Below are 18,356 nucleotides of genomic sequence, written 5' to 3'. Positions count from 1 at the left end.
ATCCTGATAAAGTTCCCTTGGCCTTTGGAATTAAAATAGCCCCACATCATCACATAGCCTTCACCATACCTAGAGATTGGCATGGTTTTATTTCAGTTAGCCTAATAGCTAGTTTGATTTGCATTGAGAGATGATCTTATGGAAAGTACCCCATGCCAATCTCTAGGTATGGTGAAGGCTATGTGATGATGTGGGGCTATTTTAATTCCAAAGGCCAAGGGAACTTTATCAGGATGCATAGTATCCTAAACAAAAAAAAAAAAATTCCTTAAAAATAAAAATCTGCCTGCCTCTATGGGAATTTAACATAGGGGTGTCCAAACTTATGCACCCTGTATTTTAAGGAAGAACATTTATTTATTTATGATACATTATTCATTCACAAAGAAAATTGGTGTCCTTAAAGGTTGGATTTTTCCTAATTTTTTAAATTAAGGCATTAAGTTCAATTTCCAAAAGATGATTTTTTATTCCTCTTTTTAGTCAACTTTAGCATGGGTGTCTAAACTTATTCATAGCACTGTATGTGGGTAATCCAAGAAGTAACTCGACAATGTTTGCCATGTGTTTATCTCACAGTAAGCATTTCATGGCTTTGATTTTTTTTTTAAGGAATTTGCTGTGTAAATGAGGGTGTGTAGAAGTAGGAGGTTCCAGAAAAAAATCAGAGAACTAGTTATTCTGGTTATTCCTGTAGCTCATCTGTGGTGTCAAATGACTCATTCAAATGTGTTTTAAGCGGTGAAACTCTCCATGCTGTTCTCTGATACACCTTAAATGACATTTGTGTTTACAGTAGCTTTTGTTAATTTATCATATGGAGCACCAGGAACCATAACTGGATAAGATTATAGATGAAAACAATTAATACAACATCATTTTATACATTGAAGCACCTCAGTTGAAGAGAGGACAAGAACATGGGAGGTAAGAAAACCTTTTAAAATATGCCTTTCATCAAATAATTATTCTAAAACATGATTTTGAAGTGTTTATTGATCCTTGACTTTAAACTATAGCAAGTGTTTCTATATTTAACATAAAAGCTACTAGTTTTTAACCTTTAGAATATCAGGTCACACTACCACTCTTAAGGGGACAGCTCACCCCGAAATGAAAATGCTATTATCATTTATTCACCCACATTTTGTTTCAAAACTGTAGGACTTTATTTCTGCTGTTGAACATAAGAGACTTTATTTTGACAAATGTCTAACATTTTCCCTACAATGAAAATCAATGGGATTAAATGTTTTTATATGCTTTAAAGACAATATAAGTCTGCAAATTTGATTAAAACAATAATTCCTTATGATAACAACAGCATATTTTTTTTCAAATAGCTTCTGAGACTAGCAAATATTACTTTTTATGGCTGATTTCAACTTTTATGAGATTGACAACTTGTATAATGCATGTGTAATCATTTTGTAATCATAATTTCAACTTTTTGTCTTACAATTGTGACTTAGTATGTCATAATACTCAACGTTTTAATATATATGAGATGTCAATTTTTAATTTTATGACATGACTTTTGTCAATCTCTTTCACCGCAATTATGACTTATGTCATTATTTATGTAATAATTTCATTTTAATTGTATCTGTTTCATTCATTATTTTGATTTTTTATGGCATAATCTTGAGTTAGCATGACATAATTTTGATATTTTATGGCATAATCATGAGTAAGTATGACAATTTAGATTTTTATCGCATACCTATGACATTTGATGTAATCAAAATGACAGTGTGTAATAATTTCAGCTTTTATCTCATAATCATGAGCATAATCAAAAGATTATTCCTTTTTTTTCCCTTTTTTTCCTTGGTTATATTTCTTTCTTGGTTTTTAACTATGGTTAAATGTTCAAGAAATCATTTAAATCTGTAGGTTTTTTTGTTTGTTTTTTACTGGAATAGTAAATTCCTTTACTAACAACATATTTCTCAAACAGCTTCAGAGTCTCAGCCTGAGAAAAGGATCGTGCTTCTTGGGAAAACCGGAGATGGCAAGAGCAGTGCCGGGAATACGATTCTCAAACAGCAAGTCTTCAAGAGTAAAGCTTCACCCGAGTCTGTGACGGCTGAATGCGTCAGTGGAGATCGGAAGGTCGATGGCAGAAAGATCACCGTTATTGACACTCCTGGACTCTCTGACACTGGACTGGATGAGGAGACCATCAAATCCGAGATCATTAGATCCGTGATCGAAAGCTCTCCGGGTCCAGACATTTTCTCCATCGTCCTGAAGGTCGGGAGATACACGGGACAGGAAATGGAGATTGTGGATAAAATCATGGAGTGTTGTGGAGAAGACACCTTCAGTCATTCAGTGGTTTTATTCACTCACGGCGAACAGCTGGAAGGTCAAACCATCGAGGAATTTGTGAAGATGAGTCCAAAGCTACAGGAGCTTGTTGATAAATGTGGAGGCCGCTGTCACGTCATCGACAGTAAATACTGGAAAAAGCGAAAAATGGGATACAGGAGCAACAGAGTTCAGGTGAAAAATCTGCTGGAGACCATCGAACAGAAGCTGAAGGACAGTAATAAAGGCTGCTACACCAATGAGCTGCTTCAGATAGTGGAGGAAGAGATTCAAGAGGAGATGAAGAATGTAGACGAGGTCAATTTGTTGCCAGAAGAGAAGCGAGAGTTAGCGAAAAAGATTGTGCACAAAAAACTTCTCAACCGGCTTGCGGGAGTGACCACAGGCACGCTGACCGGTGCTTTTCTGGGAATCGGTGTCGCAGTAGCATCTGTTGTGAGTTTACTGAAAGCCGGCGACATTCCTGGAGTGGTGAAAGCAGGAGCGGCAGCAGGAGCCGCCGGAGCAGCGGGAATAGCAGCAGGAGCAGCAGCGGTGAAGGCTGGGATTATTGCTGCAGGAGCTGGTGTTGGACTAGCTGGTTCAGGTCTCGCTGCAGCTACAGGCGTTGCTTTTGGAGTTGCAGCTTTTGCCGGAGCGATCGGAGGAGGAATTACTGGATACAAAGCAGCAGATGAGGGAGATTCGGTGTGTGAGACAATAAAGAACACCGCCAAACTCAACTATGAGAATGCCAAAGGTGCAGCGACGGTGGCACAGAAATATCAACACAAACTGTTAAACGAGGAGGACAATACCACTGATTAGGGAACAGAGCAGTTTTTAGTGATTTATGGAATAGATTATATTATCATTGTTGTATGTGCTTTATCATTTTTGTCTAAACAATGCATGGGGATTTGTTTTTAAGGGGGTGGTATAATGCCCTTTTCACAAGATGTAAAATAAATCTCTGATGTCCCCAGAGTGTGTATGTGAAGTTTTAGCTCAAAATACCCCACAGATATTTTTGTATAGCATGTTAAAGTTGTCACTTTTCGAGGGTGAGCAAAGACGCAGTTTTTGTGTCTGTCCCTTTAAATGCAAATGAGCTGCTGCTCCTGGCGCAGAGGGCGGAGCTTCAACAACTTGTGTCCTTTTACCACAATTATAAGTAATGAATTCATGCAGTTTTAAAGTATGTATTACCTCAGAGATTACCAGAAAACGGACTGTCTGAGCAGCTAGTCGACCGTTTTAACCGTTTATCATTTAAACTGCAGCAGAATAGCTATACTGTACAGCCTATTCATAAACAGATACACTAAAATGAGTGTAATTTAATAGCAATTAATTAATTTGTTACCATTTTGACCTGATTCACTAATTCTAATAGAAAACTCAAAATACTATGGAAATTGAAAAAAGCTTACCTGTTTGGAGCAAAGCTGGGCGGTACCAGCAGTCTCATTGGTTAGAATGAATCACATGATGACGTCATCTACTGTAGGCTATTACTAATTAGGCCTATATAATTTTACTTTTTTCTTTCGCCATTTCAGAAATATAATAGACCTATCATATAAAACATACATAACTCATCAATGATCTATTTAGTAGTATAAAAAATATATAATTTTATAATAATAAATACATCACTGATGAATACCAAAACACATTAGTCAACGATCAACCATTTGCATTGTTTTATTGTGACAAATAAGTTAATTTTATTTAATAAATACCGTAACACTTTCTATGAAGTCCATTCCTATAATGAATTATAGCTCCATTATACTTATTGATGAGCAATTAGTACTATTCTTTAAATATATTTATAAAGACTCATTAAGACCTACTGCATTTTAAGAACAGTTATAGTTACATTTATATTATTTTTTATAATTCCTTACAAGTCATCAATGTGCAGCATGAGCATCATAACCCATTACACACTGATTTAAAGTATTACTTAGTAAGTTGTATAGTTCCATGAATGTACTTATAAAGATGCAACCTGCATTGCTATAATTTTATTATGTTATTTATGAATGTATTAATAATATACAGTAAGTGCTGTGATTTACTGAGGTCTAATGGTGTTTAAACTACTGTAATGTGGTCTGTCTGACTTTATCAGTCTGTCTGGGAACAGCTGCTAAAAGCAAACCGGTAAAGACAGTACTTGTCTTGCTATCTTGTTGACTGTATGCAGTTTTAGTTAAGTATGGGAAGGACTGTTGAATGTAATGACATTTGTTAAAAATAGTTTGATTAACCCTGAGCTTCTAATCTTAAAACAATGATTTAACTGGACTGTGCTGTTATGGTGGGTTGCCCACAGTAAACCCTCATGGTGGCCCAAACGGGCAAAATGTTCACATCATGGGGTCCCAAAGTGTTTGCCCTTGCCCACACTGTCCCACAGATAACCCACACTTACCCACAGTGGGCCTGCACTGGCATGTTTGCTGGGATACCTGCAGTTTATTAATGACAGGACAGAAATTAATGCATCACAAACACACCCTCAGTTTCTGTGATCTATGAACCCCTGCCCCCATTAACACTATCACATGGCTACAAATATACAATTTTAGACATACAATACAAAGACAATATACTCTTGACAAAGTCAACTGCATGAAGTTTTAAAAACATAATGCACCATTTTAATTATATTTAAGAACTAATATTACCAAAGAACCCCGTCGTTTAAAATTGGCGCGGGCGGTAACTTAAAACCAACCCATAAACAGCTAATTAACACAAAAACTACGAATATGCACAAAAATAACCACATTCAAACACATTAAGTGACTCAATCCATCATTAAAACATGTCATCCATCGATATTGACCAGAATCTTTTCTTCATCTATTAGGCCTATATTTTAAAACTTTATTACAGAGCTCATCTGTATGGCGTTATTTTTTAGTCAAATGTCATGAGCGTGTAAGACATGCTCACGAGCACATTATGTTATTTCACACGCGCAAAAATGAACCTTCAGCTGGCATGATAAAAGTACTCGCGCACAAATTCAACAACCGAGAGGTGTACAGGTAGCTGCGAGCGAGCGCCTGGCATACTCTCATTGGTTAACTCTGCTTGTACAGTGGAATCCTGCTCGCGCAGCGGGCTTCTGCTCGCGGAGTGCTGTTTTGCTCGCGCAGTGGATTTCTGCTCGCTCAGCTGATTTCTGCTCGCTCGAGTCTACATGACTTTTGACAATTTGGGGGCGGAAACCAAGGAGGGCACTGACCCTCTTATGATTGGTCACTTTCATCATGGAAAATCTTGGGAAATCCTAACCCCGCCCACCTTCTGACGCAGCGCGCGTCACTCAGCTCTCTGCTACTCCGGCTATCTCTGTGTATATTTTAGACAACGAAATATGTGATAAAACACCATACTAACTCTTTTCGTTTTCATTTAAAGAAATCTTAAACATTATAGCCACACAAATGTGGTTCAGGCAACGCGTATTGATTATATTCACTGCACATTGCCTATTTATAAAAAAACAAACAAAATATAAAACACAAACCTGCCTCTTTTCGTTTTAAATATAATATAAAAACATTAAACATTTTAATATGGTCCAGGCAATATGTGCATTTGTACTAAACAACAGATTTAGCAGTAAACAACATTACAGTTTTTAAAATTTTTACATACAATTATTACAATTTAAAATGACAAAACTCAACCCAGTCTCTTTTTGTTAAATTTCAGTTTTTATCAATATTAGCCATTATAAAAGTATAAGTAAAAGGTATAAGAAGATACAAATAAAGCTATACAAGCTATTTAACTTTACCGTTGTATGGTTAGACTAGAGCGCTGACTTTGTATGTTTGACTGAATTGTTTGCTTTATTTGTATAGCTTCTTATACCTTTTACTTATCCACCTTATTCTGCTCTAAACAATGCGCGCTGCCATAACGACGACTCCGGTTGCCTACTTCCGGTTCGTAGCGCTTGACCTGTACTAGCAGCGAGAGAATGAGTTCAAGCTCCTCATGTGCAGTTGTTGGTTGTTTTAACAATTCAAAGAAGATTTCAAACTTTTTAGAAACTGAGTGTTTCGAGCATAAGATAAGAAGGAGATAATGCCCATGTCCGGTTCCGTATCAGATACATTCAATAAAGTAAACGTGTTAGTGTTAAAACTGAAGCATAAGAAAAAAAGTCGGAAAACTTTGCCCATTAATTAGATGTGTAAGGCAAGCAGGCAAGTTTTCGGGTTGTTATGGACAAGTAAAAATTACATTATTTTATATTATATGAAATACAATTAAAATAAAATTCTAAGTTATGACTACTGTATACTGTAGGCTACTGTTTTTATTTTTAAAAGGATGTGATGTTGTTGTGAGATTGTCTCTTGTCCATGTTAACATGACAGATGTGAAAAACATTTTGGCTCGTTTGATTCAGCTCACTGAAAAGAGCCGGTTCTTTTGACTCACGGCTCTTTAGAAAATACATTCTTATCTCCTTCTTATCTTATGCTCGAAACACTCAGTTTCTAAAAAGTTTGAAATCTTCTTTGAATTGTTAAAACAACCAACAACTGCACATGAGGAGCTTGAACTCATTCTCTCGCTGCTAGTACAGGTCAAGCTACGAACCGGAAGTAGGCAACCGGAGTCGTCGTCATGGCAGCGCGCATTGTTTAGACTGAGCAGAAAAAGGTGGATACTTTTATAATGGCTAATATTGATAAAAACTAAAATTTAACAAAAAGAGACTGGGTTGAGTTTTGTCATTTTAAATTGTAATAATTGTATGTAAAAATTTTAAAAACTGTAATGTTGTTTACTGCTAAATCTGTTGTTTAGTACAAATGCACATATTGCCTGGACCATACTAAAATGTTTAATGTTTTTATATTATATTTAAAACGAAAAGAGGCAGGTTTGTGTTTTATATTTTGTTTGTTTTTTTATAAATAGGCAATGTGCAGTGAATATAATCAATACGCGTTGCCTGAACCACATTTGTGTGGCTATCATGTTTAAGATTTCTTTAAATGAAAACGAAAAGAGTTAGTATGGTGTTTTATCACATATTTCGTTGTCTAAAATATACACAGAGATAGCCGGAGTAGCAGAGCGAGCTGAGTGACGCGTGCTGCGTCAGAAGGTGGGCGGGGTTAGGATTTCCCAAGATTTTCCATGATGAAAGTGACCAATCATAAGAGGGTCAGTGCCCTCCTTGGTTTCCGCCCCCAAATTGTCAAAAGTCATGTAGACTCGAGCGAGCAGAAATCAGCTGAGCGAGCAGAAATCCACTGCGCGAGCAAAACAGCACTCCGCGAGCAGAAGCCCGCTGCGCGAGCAGGATTCCACTGTACAAGCAGAGTTAACCAATGAGAGTATGCCAGGCGCTCGCTCGCAGCTACCTGTACACCTCTCGGTTGTTGAATTTGTGCGCGAGTACTTTTATCATGCCAGCTGAAGGTTCATTTTTGCGCGTGTGAAATAACATAATGTGCTCGTGAGCATGTCTTACACGCTCATGACATTTGACTAAAAAATAACGCCATACATCTGCAACATACCTGTCTCGCTCAAGTCCAAAGCTGTTCTAACTGGAGCGGGACGCACGCGATTGGGCAATTCAGTGGAAATGACATCACTCAAACATAAAACTCAATATATCATTTTAAAACAGATATGAACAGTTTTCCCCGACTCTCCAAAATATATGAACAGCAATATCTGCACAGAGACACAAAAATAAAATAGAAATAGATTTAAATGATTTCTGAGGGGGAAGATGACTTAAAGGGACTGTGTGTAGGAATTTCTCCCATCTAGTGGTGAAATTGTATTTTGCATTCAAACGAATAATGCTCTCCAGCGCCTCACTTTTTCAAATGCGCGTTGCATCTACGGTAGCCTTTAAGTACTAAAAAGCTATGACAGGATGTCTTATAATAGCACTTCGAGTTTTTCTTCAGGTGAACAGGTTTGTTATTTAAAACAAACTGAAACTTGAAACAACGAATAAAAGAATGTTACAGTATGAATTACTGACTGTAAAAAACATTAACTATGGTAATTAGTAGTAATGCCTTCTTTACTCGTTATATTTTTTGAAGTACGTGCATTGTTAGATATCATCATCATCAGAGCCTTCTCTAACGTTACTTTACTCAATAGCTGCTATTCATCAAAGAGCCTGTTTAACTTTTAACTATAAATGTTCTACTGTCTATATAATAAAGTACACAACCAAGCAATGAAAAAAAAGCTTGTAATTAAGACCGTAACATTGACTTACCTGTCGAGAAGAAAGCAGGCAACTTCAGGGTCTCTTTTGAAAGCTTTCTCCTGCATTAGCTATCCCGACATTAACCCTTGTTTTTGTAATCTCCGGTCACGTTTCCTTTTACGGTCTATTTTGGACTTTTTCGACGACGAGGACTCATCCTGTGACTCAGCATATGTATGAATGAACGGTGTATAAATAACCGTGCAGTGCAGCCTTTTAAACTTGCCGGGGCAGTGACAAGCACCTCTCAACTGCTCTGCTCCTCCGCTTCTGCTGGCTTCAGTCACGTGACGCTGGCTCTGAACGAAACGCGTAGTGGAAACGCGTTGGCCTAGTACTTTTTGTCCCTCTCTGCTATTATAGTTTTTCAAGATGGCGGAACTACATGGAAGCCTCCGTGGACCTACCCGTCCCATGTATATAAAGATAATTCTTCGTTTACGAGGATTAGTCTGATCATTGGCATAGGTATTTGTACACCATTGAGGGCATATTTATGAATAAAAATATTGATTTTAGATAATAAAATACCTAAAAAGCTACACATAGTCCCTTTAAAGCTTGCTCACTAAAACTCAAAACACTACAATTTGTCCTTAAAAAAAAGAAAAGAATAAATCAAGAAAGGACAAAAACTACTGATACTACATATTTGACAATGGATAATGTACTTAATAGAAACGTTTGTGGGGAAGTTCATAAAACAATAAAAACAACAACACATCAGAAGAATAAAAATAAGAAAAACATTTAAAGATGTTTTGTGAAACAGTTACACGTGTTTTTTGGGTGTGTTTATTGATAAGAAAAATATTAACTTGATAATAAATGAAAGTGAAAGCTAGATCTTGGTTTTAGCCAGCCATTAACAACCTCTCCACAAAGAAAAGACGGTAAAACAGTGATGTAAGTACTTTACATTTTTTACACCATTAACAGACAGTGTTGTGTGAAGTTTTACCAGGGCAGATTAGCATAGACATTTATTTATGTAATCTGTTAAATCTCAAATTGATTTGATTGATTTTTGATTTGATGTGTTGGCAAAGGATTTCTGAGCCCCTTGACAGTGCTATTATATAATATGGTAAATAAAAATAAATAAAAATAAACAGGGACAGAGTTTACAGGGGAAAAAAAGCACAGCTTACATCTATCCCACCCATAATGCTGCAAAGAGCAAAGTTGATCTGTAAAAAGATTTATTACATTTTATGACATAGCTGCCAAATGTAGCTCTGCTTTATTTTGTCTGCATGGTGTACAGTGAATATAGTTCAAATTCACAGATTAAATTGGTAATAGTACAACAGGAAAACACAGAAATACATAATAATGTATTCAGACATTTAAACAAAATGGTGTTTGGTGAAATAAATGCATTATATCCATAGAAAGGGGGGACATTTCCCATCTACGACAGGACAAACTGATCATTCATCCCCGGCCCAGTACACCAAAATAGACAAGAAATATTTAATCTCCAACCAGGAAGGCTGAATCGCTGTTTACACTATGGCATCTTTTACAACTCACATAGGTTAATCAACTACGACAGAGGATCGTTGATCATGATAAACTAGAACTGAACATCTTTCAATACACTGAACATCATTCACAGGACCTGGAAAATGATATTGATCCTGTAAACAACTTTTTCCTCAACACCAACAGCAATTGTTTTTATTACACTAATGAACAGTTTAATAGTTCAGTTAAGACTGAAAATCAACTATCAATAATCCACTTTAATAGCAGAAGCCTATACGCTAACTTTCACAACATTAAATATGAGTCTTTCAATATAATTGCTATATCTGAAACTTGGATAAAAAAAAAGGGCTTAGATTTTGAAATGAAAGGATATGAAATGTTTTGTGTTAACAGAGAAAACAAGTGGAAAAAGTGGGTGGTGGAAAAAAATAAATCTACAGTGGTGGATGATTTACTTGAATGTGTTACAGAGAAAAAAAAGAAAAATGTCATTGCAAGTTGCATCTATAGATCACCAGGTTCTAATATTGATTTATTTAAGGATTGGATGGAGGAAAAATGTACAAAACCAAATCAGACAGTCGTGTTTATCTGTGGTGACTTCAACATTGATTTGCTTAATCCAAATAAGCACAATATGATGGAGGATTTTATTAATACAGTGTATAGTCTGGGCTTTTCCCCCAAAATTACCAGACCCAGTAGGGTTACTTCCCACTGTGCAACACTAATTGATCATATTTTTTTACAAATGATATAGTTAACAATACAGTGAGTGGACTATTAATAAATGATATTAGTGACCACCTACCAGTTTTTACAGTTTACAACAGCAATTGCACATCTAAAAAAGGCAATAAACCTCCATTCAGACGGGTCAGAACAGGTTGCATTTAAAGATGATTTGCTTTCACAAGACTGGGAAATAATATATAAGGAAAAAGATATTGATAAAGTATGGTGAATTCCTAGGAATATTTAAATTATTATATGATAAGAATTGTCCGATAATAAAATATTGCAGAAAACAAAAATATAGTGATAGACCGTGGATTTCAAAAGGATTGCAAAATGCCTGTAAAAAGAAAAATACACTTTATAGAGAAATTATTAAACACAGACCTATAGAGGCTGAAAATAAATATAATAAATATAAAAATAAGTTAATTAAGATTATGAGAACTTGTAAGAGAGAATATTGTAGTAATCTATTAGATAATAATAAAAATAATATGAAGGGTATATGGAATATATAACAGTATTATGAGAAGGGGCACGAGACAGTCTAATTATCCCTATATTTCATTGATAATGAAACGAACATTAATAATTTGGAGGATGTGGTCAATGACTTTAATAAATATTTTGTAAATGCCGGACCAGATTTAGCTGAAAAACTTCCTATTCCACAGATAATCGATAACAGATACAATGATCTTATTGAAAGAAATCAATGTTCTATGTTTCTTAAAGTAGTAGAAGAAAAAGAAATGATAGATATTGTTAAAGAATGCAAAACTAAAGGATCCAAGGATTGCAACAAAATAGATATGAAGATAGTACAAAATTTAATTGAGGGGATCTCAAAACCATTAACTTACATTTTTAATTTGTCATTTCAAACTGGTCAATTTCCAACAAAATGAAAACAGCAAAAGTCATACCTCTGTGCAAAACTGGAGACAAACACCACTTCACAAATTACAGGCCTGTCTCTCTTCTGCCACAATTTAGAAAAATTCTAGAAAAACTCTTCAATGACAGATTAGACAAATCAATATGGATTCAGAAAAAATAGGTCAACATCACTAGCTTTAACTGAACTCATTGAAGAAATTACAAATTCCACAGACAAAAAGAAATATGGTGTTGGGGTATTCATTGATTTGAAAAAAGCTTTTGATACAATTAATCATGAAATATTAATCAATAAACTGGAAAGGCTCGGGATCAGGGGGATAGTGCTGAATTGGTTAAGCAGTCATTTAAAAGACAGGAAACAACTTGTGAAGTTGGGAGATTATACATCTGAATGTTTGGATCTTGTGTGTGGTGTCCCCCAGGGGTCAGTATTGGGACCAAAATGATTTATTCTCTACATAAATGACATATGTAAAGTATCTGAACTACTGAAACTTGTGTTATTTGCTGACGACACAAATATCTTTGGTTCTGGTTAGAATTTACAGCAACTCTTGGACTTAATCACTCTAGAATTCAGAAAAATAAAACAATGGTTTGACATAAACAAGTTATCATTAAATGTGAGAAAAATTTAATTCATGATATTTGGCATTTGTAATTCAATCAAGCAATTTCAGTTACAGATCGAAAGTGTTAACATAGAAAGAGTATATGAAATGAAATGTCTTGGAGTGATTATAGATGCCAGTCCTGGCTAAAGCTGCACATTCTGGATTACAGATCACTCTACATTTTGTATTGTTCACTGGTGTTACCGTATTTAAATTATTGTGTAGAGGTTTGGGGAAACACATATCAAAATTCATTGCAATCATTATTTATACTTCAAAAAAGAGCAATAAGAATAATTCATAACACTGGATATTTGGAACATACCAACTCATTATTTTTACAGTCTAAAGCATTAAAACTTGATCTGGTTGAATTTCATACAGCTTCAAGGCTAGAAACTATTTATTGCCTGGCAATATATAGAAAAGGTTTCTTGAAAGAGAGGGGGGCTACGATTTAAGGGGAATGTCAAATTTTAAGAATCCCACTTTTCAAACTACTAGGAAACGTTTCTGTTTATCTGTCAGTGGCGTTAAATTGTGGAATAAACTAAATAATGAGTTATAGCAATGTACAAACATATTACATTGTAAAAAGATGTGCAAATAAATTATATTCCAGAGGTACAAAGAAATACAGTGCTAACAATAACCTGAGCTTATATTGAATAATTTATAATATGTGTATAAATATTGCTGTGTAGGTGTAATACTGTATATGTATATGAATAGAACTTTTGAATATATATTTTCATTGATTGTAGATGTATTATCTCTGTAGATTTATTATTTTGTATCTTAAATATAGTAGTAGGGGTATAAAGGGGTAGGAGTACATACGTTTTACTTCTTCCTACTCCTTTTTGTACATGTAAATAGAGGTTTATTTTTAAGTACTGGAAAGTATGGAGTTTATTTAGTTGTTTATATGTTTGTTTGTTTTTCTCCTCTGATTTTTTATTTCTTTTTTTAATTGTATTCAGCCTACATGTTCAAAATATAGGCCTCAAAGTCAAGAACAACCTTCATATTTCACTTTCAGACACTGGCGTCATCAACAGACAAGGATAATGGGATGTAAGTCATATCATTATCAAACACTCTTAAAAATAAAGGTTCTTTATTGGCATTGATGGATCCATGATTAACCTTTAAAGAAGTAGTTCACCAAAAATATTTAAAAAAAATGCCATCCAACATGTTACGAGTTTTTTAAAATGCCTTAATGATGGATTTGTTTCTAAGCTTTTCACTTCACAAGATCTGAATCGATGGACTGGAGTCATGTGGACAGCTTACGGATTGGGATGGTGTTTTATCAGCTGTTTGGACTTTTTACTTAAAAAAATAATAAAATAAAATAAAATAAAATAAAATAAAATAAAATAAAATAAAATAATTTAGCCGAACACTTCCTATGTTTAAAGGTTCTTCATGGAACCATCAATGCCAATAAATAACCAATTTTTTTAAGAGTGGTCACATTGACAACATTTTTCTTTCATTAACTGTTTAAATAGACTCATATTACATACATTAAGGTTTTTTTTTGTTTGTTTTTTTTTGTTCCCCACAGCTTGTGTGTCTATGCCAGAGAGAAGAATTGTGCTTTTGGGAAGAACAGGAGATGGCAAAAGCTGTGCTGGGAACACAATTCTTGGAGAAAAAGTATTCACCCCTAGAGCTTCAGATAATTCTGTAAAAGCACAATGTGAAAGAAAAAAGACGAGGAGATATGGAAGAAAGATCACAGTCTTTGAAACGCCTGCATTCTTTGACACAGATGGTAATGATGAGAAGATGAAACCTGAGATTGTTAATTTTCTGATTGAATGCGCTCCAGGTGTCGACGCCTTTGTGATTGTTCTAAAGGTGGAAAAGTACACAACACAAGAAATGGAGGCGCTACAGCAACGTCTGAACACACTGGAAGAGGTTGTCTTTGAACACACAGTGATATTGTTCACTTTTGGTGAACAACTAGAAGGCCAGACCATTGAAGAATTTCTGAAGGCCAATCCACAACTGCAGGAGCTGGTTGATAAATGTGGAGGACGCTGTCACGTCATCGACAACAAATACTGGAAAAGACGTAAACAAGGGTACAAGAACAACAGAGTTCAGGTGAAAAATCTGCTGGAGACCATCGACAAGATGACGAATAAGAACGGCTGCTACACCAATGAGCTGCTTCAAAAGGTGGAGAAAGATATTCAAGAGGAGATTGAAAATAATGTGGATGAGGAACCTTTGCCTCCAGAAGAAAAACGAGAAAAAGCGAAGAAAAATGTTCAGGATAAACTGCTGGAGCAGATTGCAGGAGCAACGACAGGGGCGCTGATTGGTGCTTTTCTTGGCGCAGGTGTTGCAGTGACTTTCATTCTGAGTTTCTTGCAAACGACCTTCCCCATAAGAGCATTGCTGAATGTGGCATTGGTTGTTGTCGAGGCTGCAGGAGGAGGAGCAAGAGGAGCAGCGACAGAAGAAACAAAAGCAACAGTTCCTGGAGGAGAAGCTGAGAAAACAGGAGAAAAAGCAGGAGAACCGGAAGTGGAAACAGGAGAAAAAGCAGGAGGAGCAACAGTTGAAGCAGGAGGAGCAGTGGCAGGAGCTTTAGTGCCAGGAGGAGCAGTGGCAGGAGCTTTAGTGCCAGGAGGAGCAGGGTCACCTGTCGCTGCCGGTGCTGTCGGAGTTGCAGCTCTTGTAGGAGCCGTTGGTGGAGGAGTCACTGGATGGAAAGCTGCAGAAGAAGCGGATTCACTGTATGACGCAATGACCAAAGCTGCAAAGCTGAACTACGAGAATGCAATAGTTGTGGTTGAGAACATACACAATATTTTTGCTAATGCTTTCAGTAAAACACAAACAGAAGAAAATAAAAAATAATATTTTGAACTCATGGGTATTCGGTGACCTGATCAGAACCAAATCTTCAGTTGTATTTATGATTAGCCACATTAACAGGTGTGAAAAACTGCTTCGTGTAAATAAATAAAAAAAGATTCTGCTTCATTTTAACTTCTATTTGAAATCATGAAATGTTTGATTCTTTATTCTAAGCTTGTTATTATTTTTCGTGACCAAAAAAAGAGATTTTCTTTTCATACAGTTTCACCTCACATTATATGAGCTGTATCATTATTTGTTAAACGAAATTCTAAATTCTTCTTGTAATGCTCATTTGAATATGAATAGTTTCCTGGTAAGAATGCAGATATGAGCTGAATTTCTTGTGATCATAAACAATGCACATGATAACTGAGAATAAAAATGCCTTTAAAATGATACTCTGCAGTCTGTACATTTACTGTATAGTTTCAGGAATTTAAAACATAGCTTATTGCATTTGAGGGATGTGTTACATGAGTTCTAGGTTCATGTCTATACAACTGTCATTGGCATAGGAGTAAAGCCATGAGTACAGACAACAGGAGTCATTCCTAATACACAAATTACTGAACTCTTTGTTGAAGTGAAGCCGTGTTTAGCTGCAGTGTGCATGAATCTCTTCTGAGATAGCATATGCATCGTAAACCTTCTGGACTGGAGTTCAACGGTCTTGCTTTATGGTCATAATGACTGTTTGATTACTTTTATAGTTAGTTGTAAATGTAATTAGGCTGTTTGCCAACAATGTGAAGTTTAAAACATTGCATATGTGAATAAACTTAATTTAACCCTCCTGTTACCCTCAAATCTACCAACATCTTTTACCCACTGGGGTCAATTTGACCCCAGCAATTTAAACCCCCACAATTTGATTTTTTCCCCAAAGGTTTAAGTCAGGTACTTTATGTTTCTTTGTTGACTACTTAAATAGCCCTTTAAATAAAACACCAGCAACCCCCCACCCCCACCCCTTATACATCCAGAATACCTATTGCACGACTATGGACAAATTAGCAAATCACTATAAAATGTCACTGATTTATCTAAAATTCTAAAATTATATATATTTGTTGGTGTTTTAATAGCTTTTTATTTATTATATTACACAATATATTTTATCAAGGATGGGTTTGGGGTCAATATGACACTCCCATTGATAGTCTCAGGATGCCTCACTGTTGGCACGACACAGGACTCATGGTAGCGTTCACCTTTTCTTCTCTGGACAATCGATTTTCCAGATGTTCTAATCAGATACATTAACTTTGCACCAGTCTTCTGCTGTCCAATTCTTGTACTTCCTGCAGAATTTCAGCCAATATTTGATGTTTTTATTGGAGAGAAGTGGCTTCTTTGCTGCCCTTCTTGACACCAGGTTGTTGTCCAAAAGTCTTGGCCTCGCTGTGTGTGCAGATGCTCTCCCACCCACCCACCTGCTGCCAATATTGAGCAGTTCTGCACTGGTGGTGACACGATTCCCTAGCTGATTCCTCAGGAGGAGAAGTTCCTGGTACTTGCTGGACACTCTGGGACATCCTAAAGCCTTCTTCACTGCAGCCGAACCTCTATTCTTGAAGCTCTTGATGATCTGGTAAATGGAGGCCATTTTGATGCAAAGATGATCCTCCATCTTTCTTTGGAGGAAACCATTGCTAACAGAAGAACACAATGATTGGAAGCACTTCTTCCTTCCTTATAGCAATTATGTGCTGACGATATGATTAGTAAAATTATGTTAGCTGGTAATTTGGTGCCAAGGACAAAAACAGTGAAATTTGAGGTTTTGTGATAAAGCTTTTTGAAATGATGTAAAATGCCTCTGATCACTCTGCACAATAATCTAGAAAAATGTGAATCAACATCATAACAACTGAAGCAGCAAAAATTTCTAATTTGGCCACAGCTGTACCCTGTCATTCAAGTGGGAAGTATCCGGTCGAACAAGGTGATGTTGGTGGCGCATCCGCTGTTCAGCTCCCGCAAAAGGTCCACGTACTCGTAGGAGATGCCCTGTTGTTGTAGGGCGAGCAGTACGGCATTGATCTCTATGCTGTCGAAGGCTTTCTCGTAGTCTACGAAGGCCAGTACCAAGGGCATCTTGTACTTCCGGCAGCATTCGAGCTGTTGGTTCAGCACGTGGATGTGGTCCATTGTGCTGTAGCCAGACCGGAAGCCAGCCTGTTCGGGTGGCTGTTGTTAGTCCAACTGCCTGGCTAGTCGGTTGTACAGCACCTTGGTGAAAACCTTGTATACGGTCGGCAGGAGCCAGATTGGCTGATAATTCCTCAGCTGTTCGCGGTCACCCTTCTTGTACAACAGCACTGTCTTGGCCGTCTTCCATTGATCCGGTGTTCTTCTCTGCGCCATGTAGCGGCTGAAACGGCTGGCCAATGCTGCCCAAAGCATCGGTCCACCCTCTTTGAGCAGCTCGGCCTCGATTCCGTCCAGCCCTGGCGCCCGGTCTTTCTGGATGTTCTGGATCGCATGCCTGACCTCACTGGTCAACACTGACGGGATGGCTGGTATGGCATCGTCCTGCATTTCGGGCGGGTCGACTGGTGTCTTGCTGGCGAACAGGTCCGTATAGAACCCAAACCCCCCCCCAAAAAACTTTGCTAAGAGGTCATTTTCAATTGAGAAAGAGCATAAAGAGAGAGCTCACAAAGCACAAAGAGAAATGGTTTATAAGGCTTCTGTGGAAGCTTTCATACATTTGCTCATCCCCTATATTATGTTTTCCCCTCCCCCACGGCACAAAATATCAAAGTTCTTGCAAGAATTATGTTTTCCCTTCCCTGGAAATATATAATTGGCACTGGAAATATCTAATTTCTTGTGAAAATTATGATTCCCCCCTCCACTATATCGTGTGAACTATCAGTGGTTCTCGCAATACTTCAAGTAGGCCTATATGGTAATGTCAGGTTAGGGCCCTAAAGCAGAGTGAAGGTTTTTGAAGATCATAAAATCTCAACTTATAATGATCTCAATATCATCCAAAATAAATGTGGGATTTGTGCCTAATCACCAATGTGAACAACAAAAAAATTGATATTTCTTATATGTTTTATACAGCAAAATGAGCCTGGGGTCAAATTGACCCCAAAGAACACCGATGC

At 36.7% G+C, this 18,356-nt stretch overlaps 2 protein-coding genes across 2 annotated transcripts; both read left to right on the top strand.

Moving 5' to 3' along the window:
- Positions 1–920: 920 nt before the first annotated feature.
- LOC311288459 (GTPase IMAP family member 7-like) lies at positions 921–3,141 on the top strand (the record flags this gene model as incomplete). Its single annotated transcript, XM_084405878.1, has 2 exons — positions 921–927; positions 1,961–3,141. 2 exons carry the CDS (start codon positions 921–923, stop codon positions 3,139–3,141), a joined length of 1,188 nt encoding a protein of 395 aa, XP_084262004.1.
- Positions 3,142–13,725: 10,584 nt separating this feature from the next.
- LOC311288458 (GTPase IMAP family member 7-like) lies at positions 13,726–14,965 on the top strand (the record flags this gene model as incomplete). The annotated part of the gene is made up of 2 exons (XM_084405877.1): positions 13,726–14,718; positions 14,804–14,965. Exons 1-2 carry the CDS (start codon positions 13,936–13,938, stop codon positions 14,963–14,965), a joined length of 945 nt encoding a protein of 314 aa, XP_084262003.1. The 5' UTR covers positions 13,726–13,935.
- Between the last annotated feature and the right edge of the window lie 3,391 nt (positions 14,966–18,356).

This window comes from Rutilus rutilus (assembly GCF_951802725.1).
Source record: "Rutilus rutilus genome assembly, chromosome: 3".
Classification (NCBI taxonomy): domain Eukaryota; kingdom Metazoa; phylum Chordata; class Actinopteri; order Cypriniformes; family Leuciscidae; genus Rutilus; species Rutilus rutilus.
This window is presented reverse-complemented; position numbering and strand designations above follow the sequence as displayed.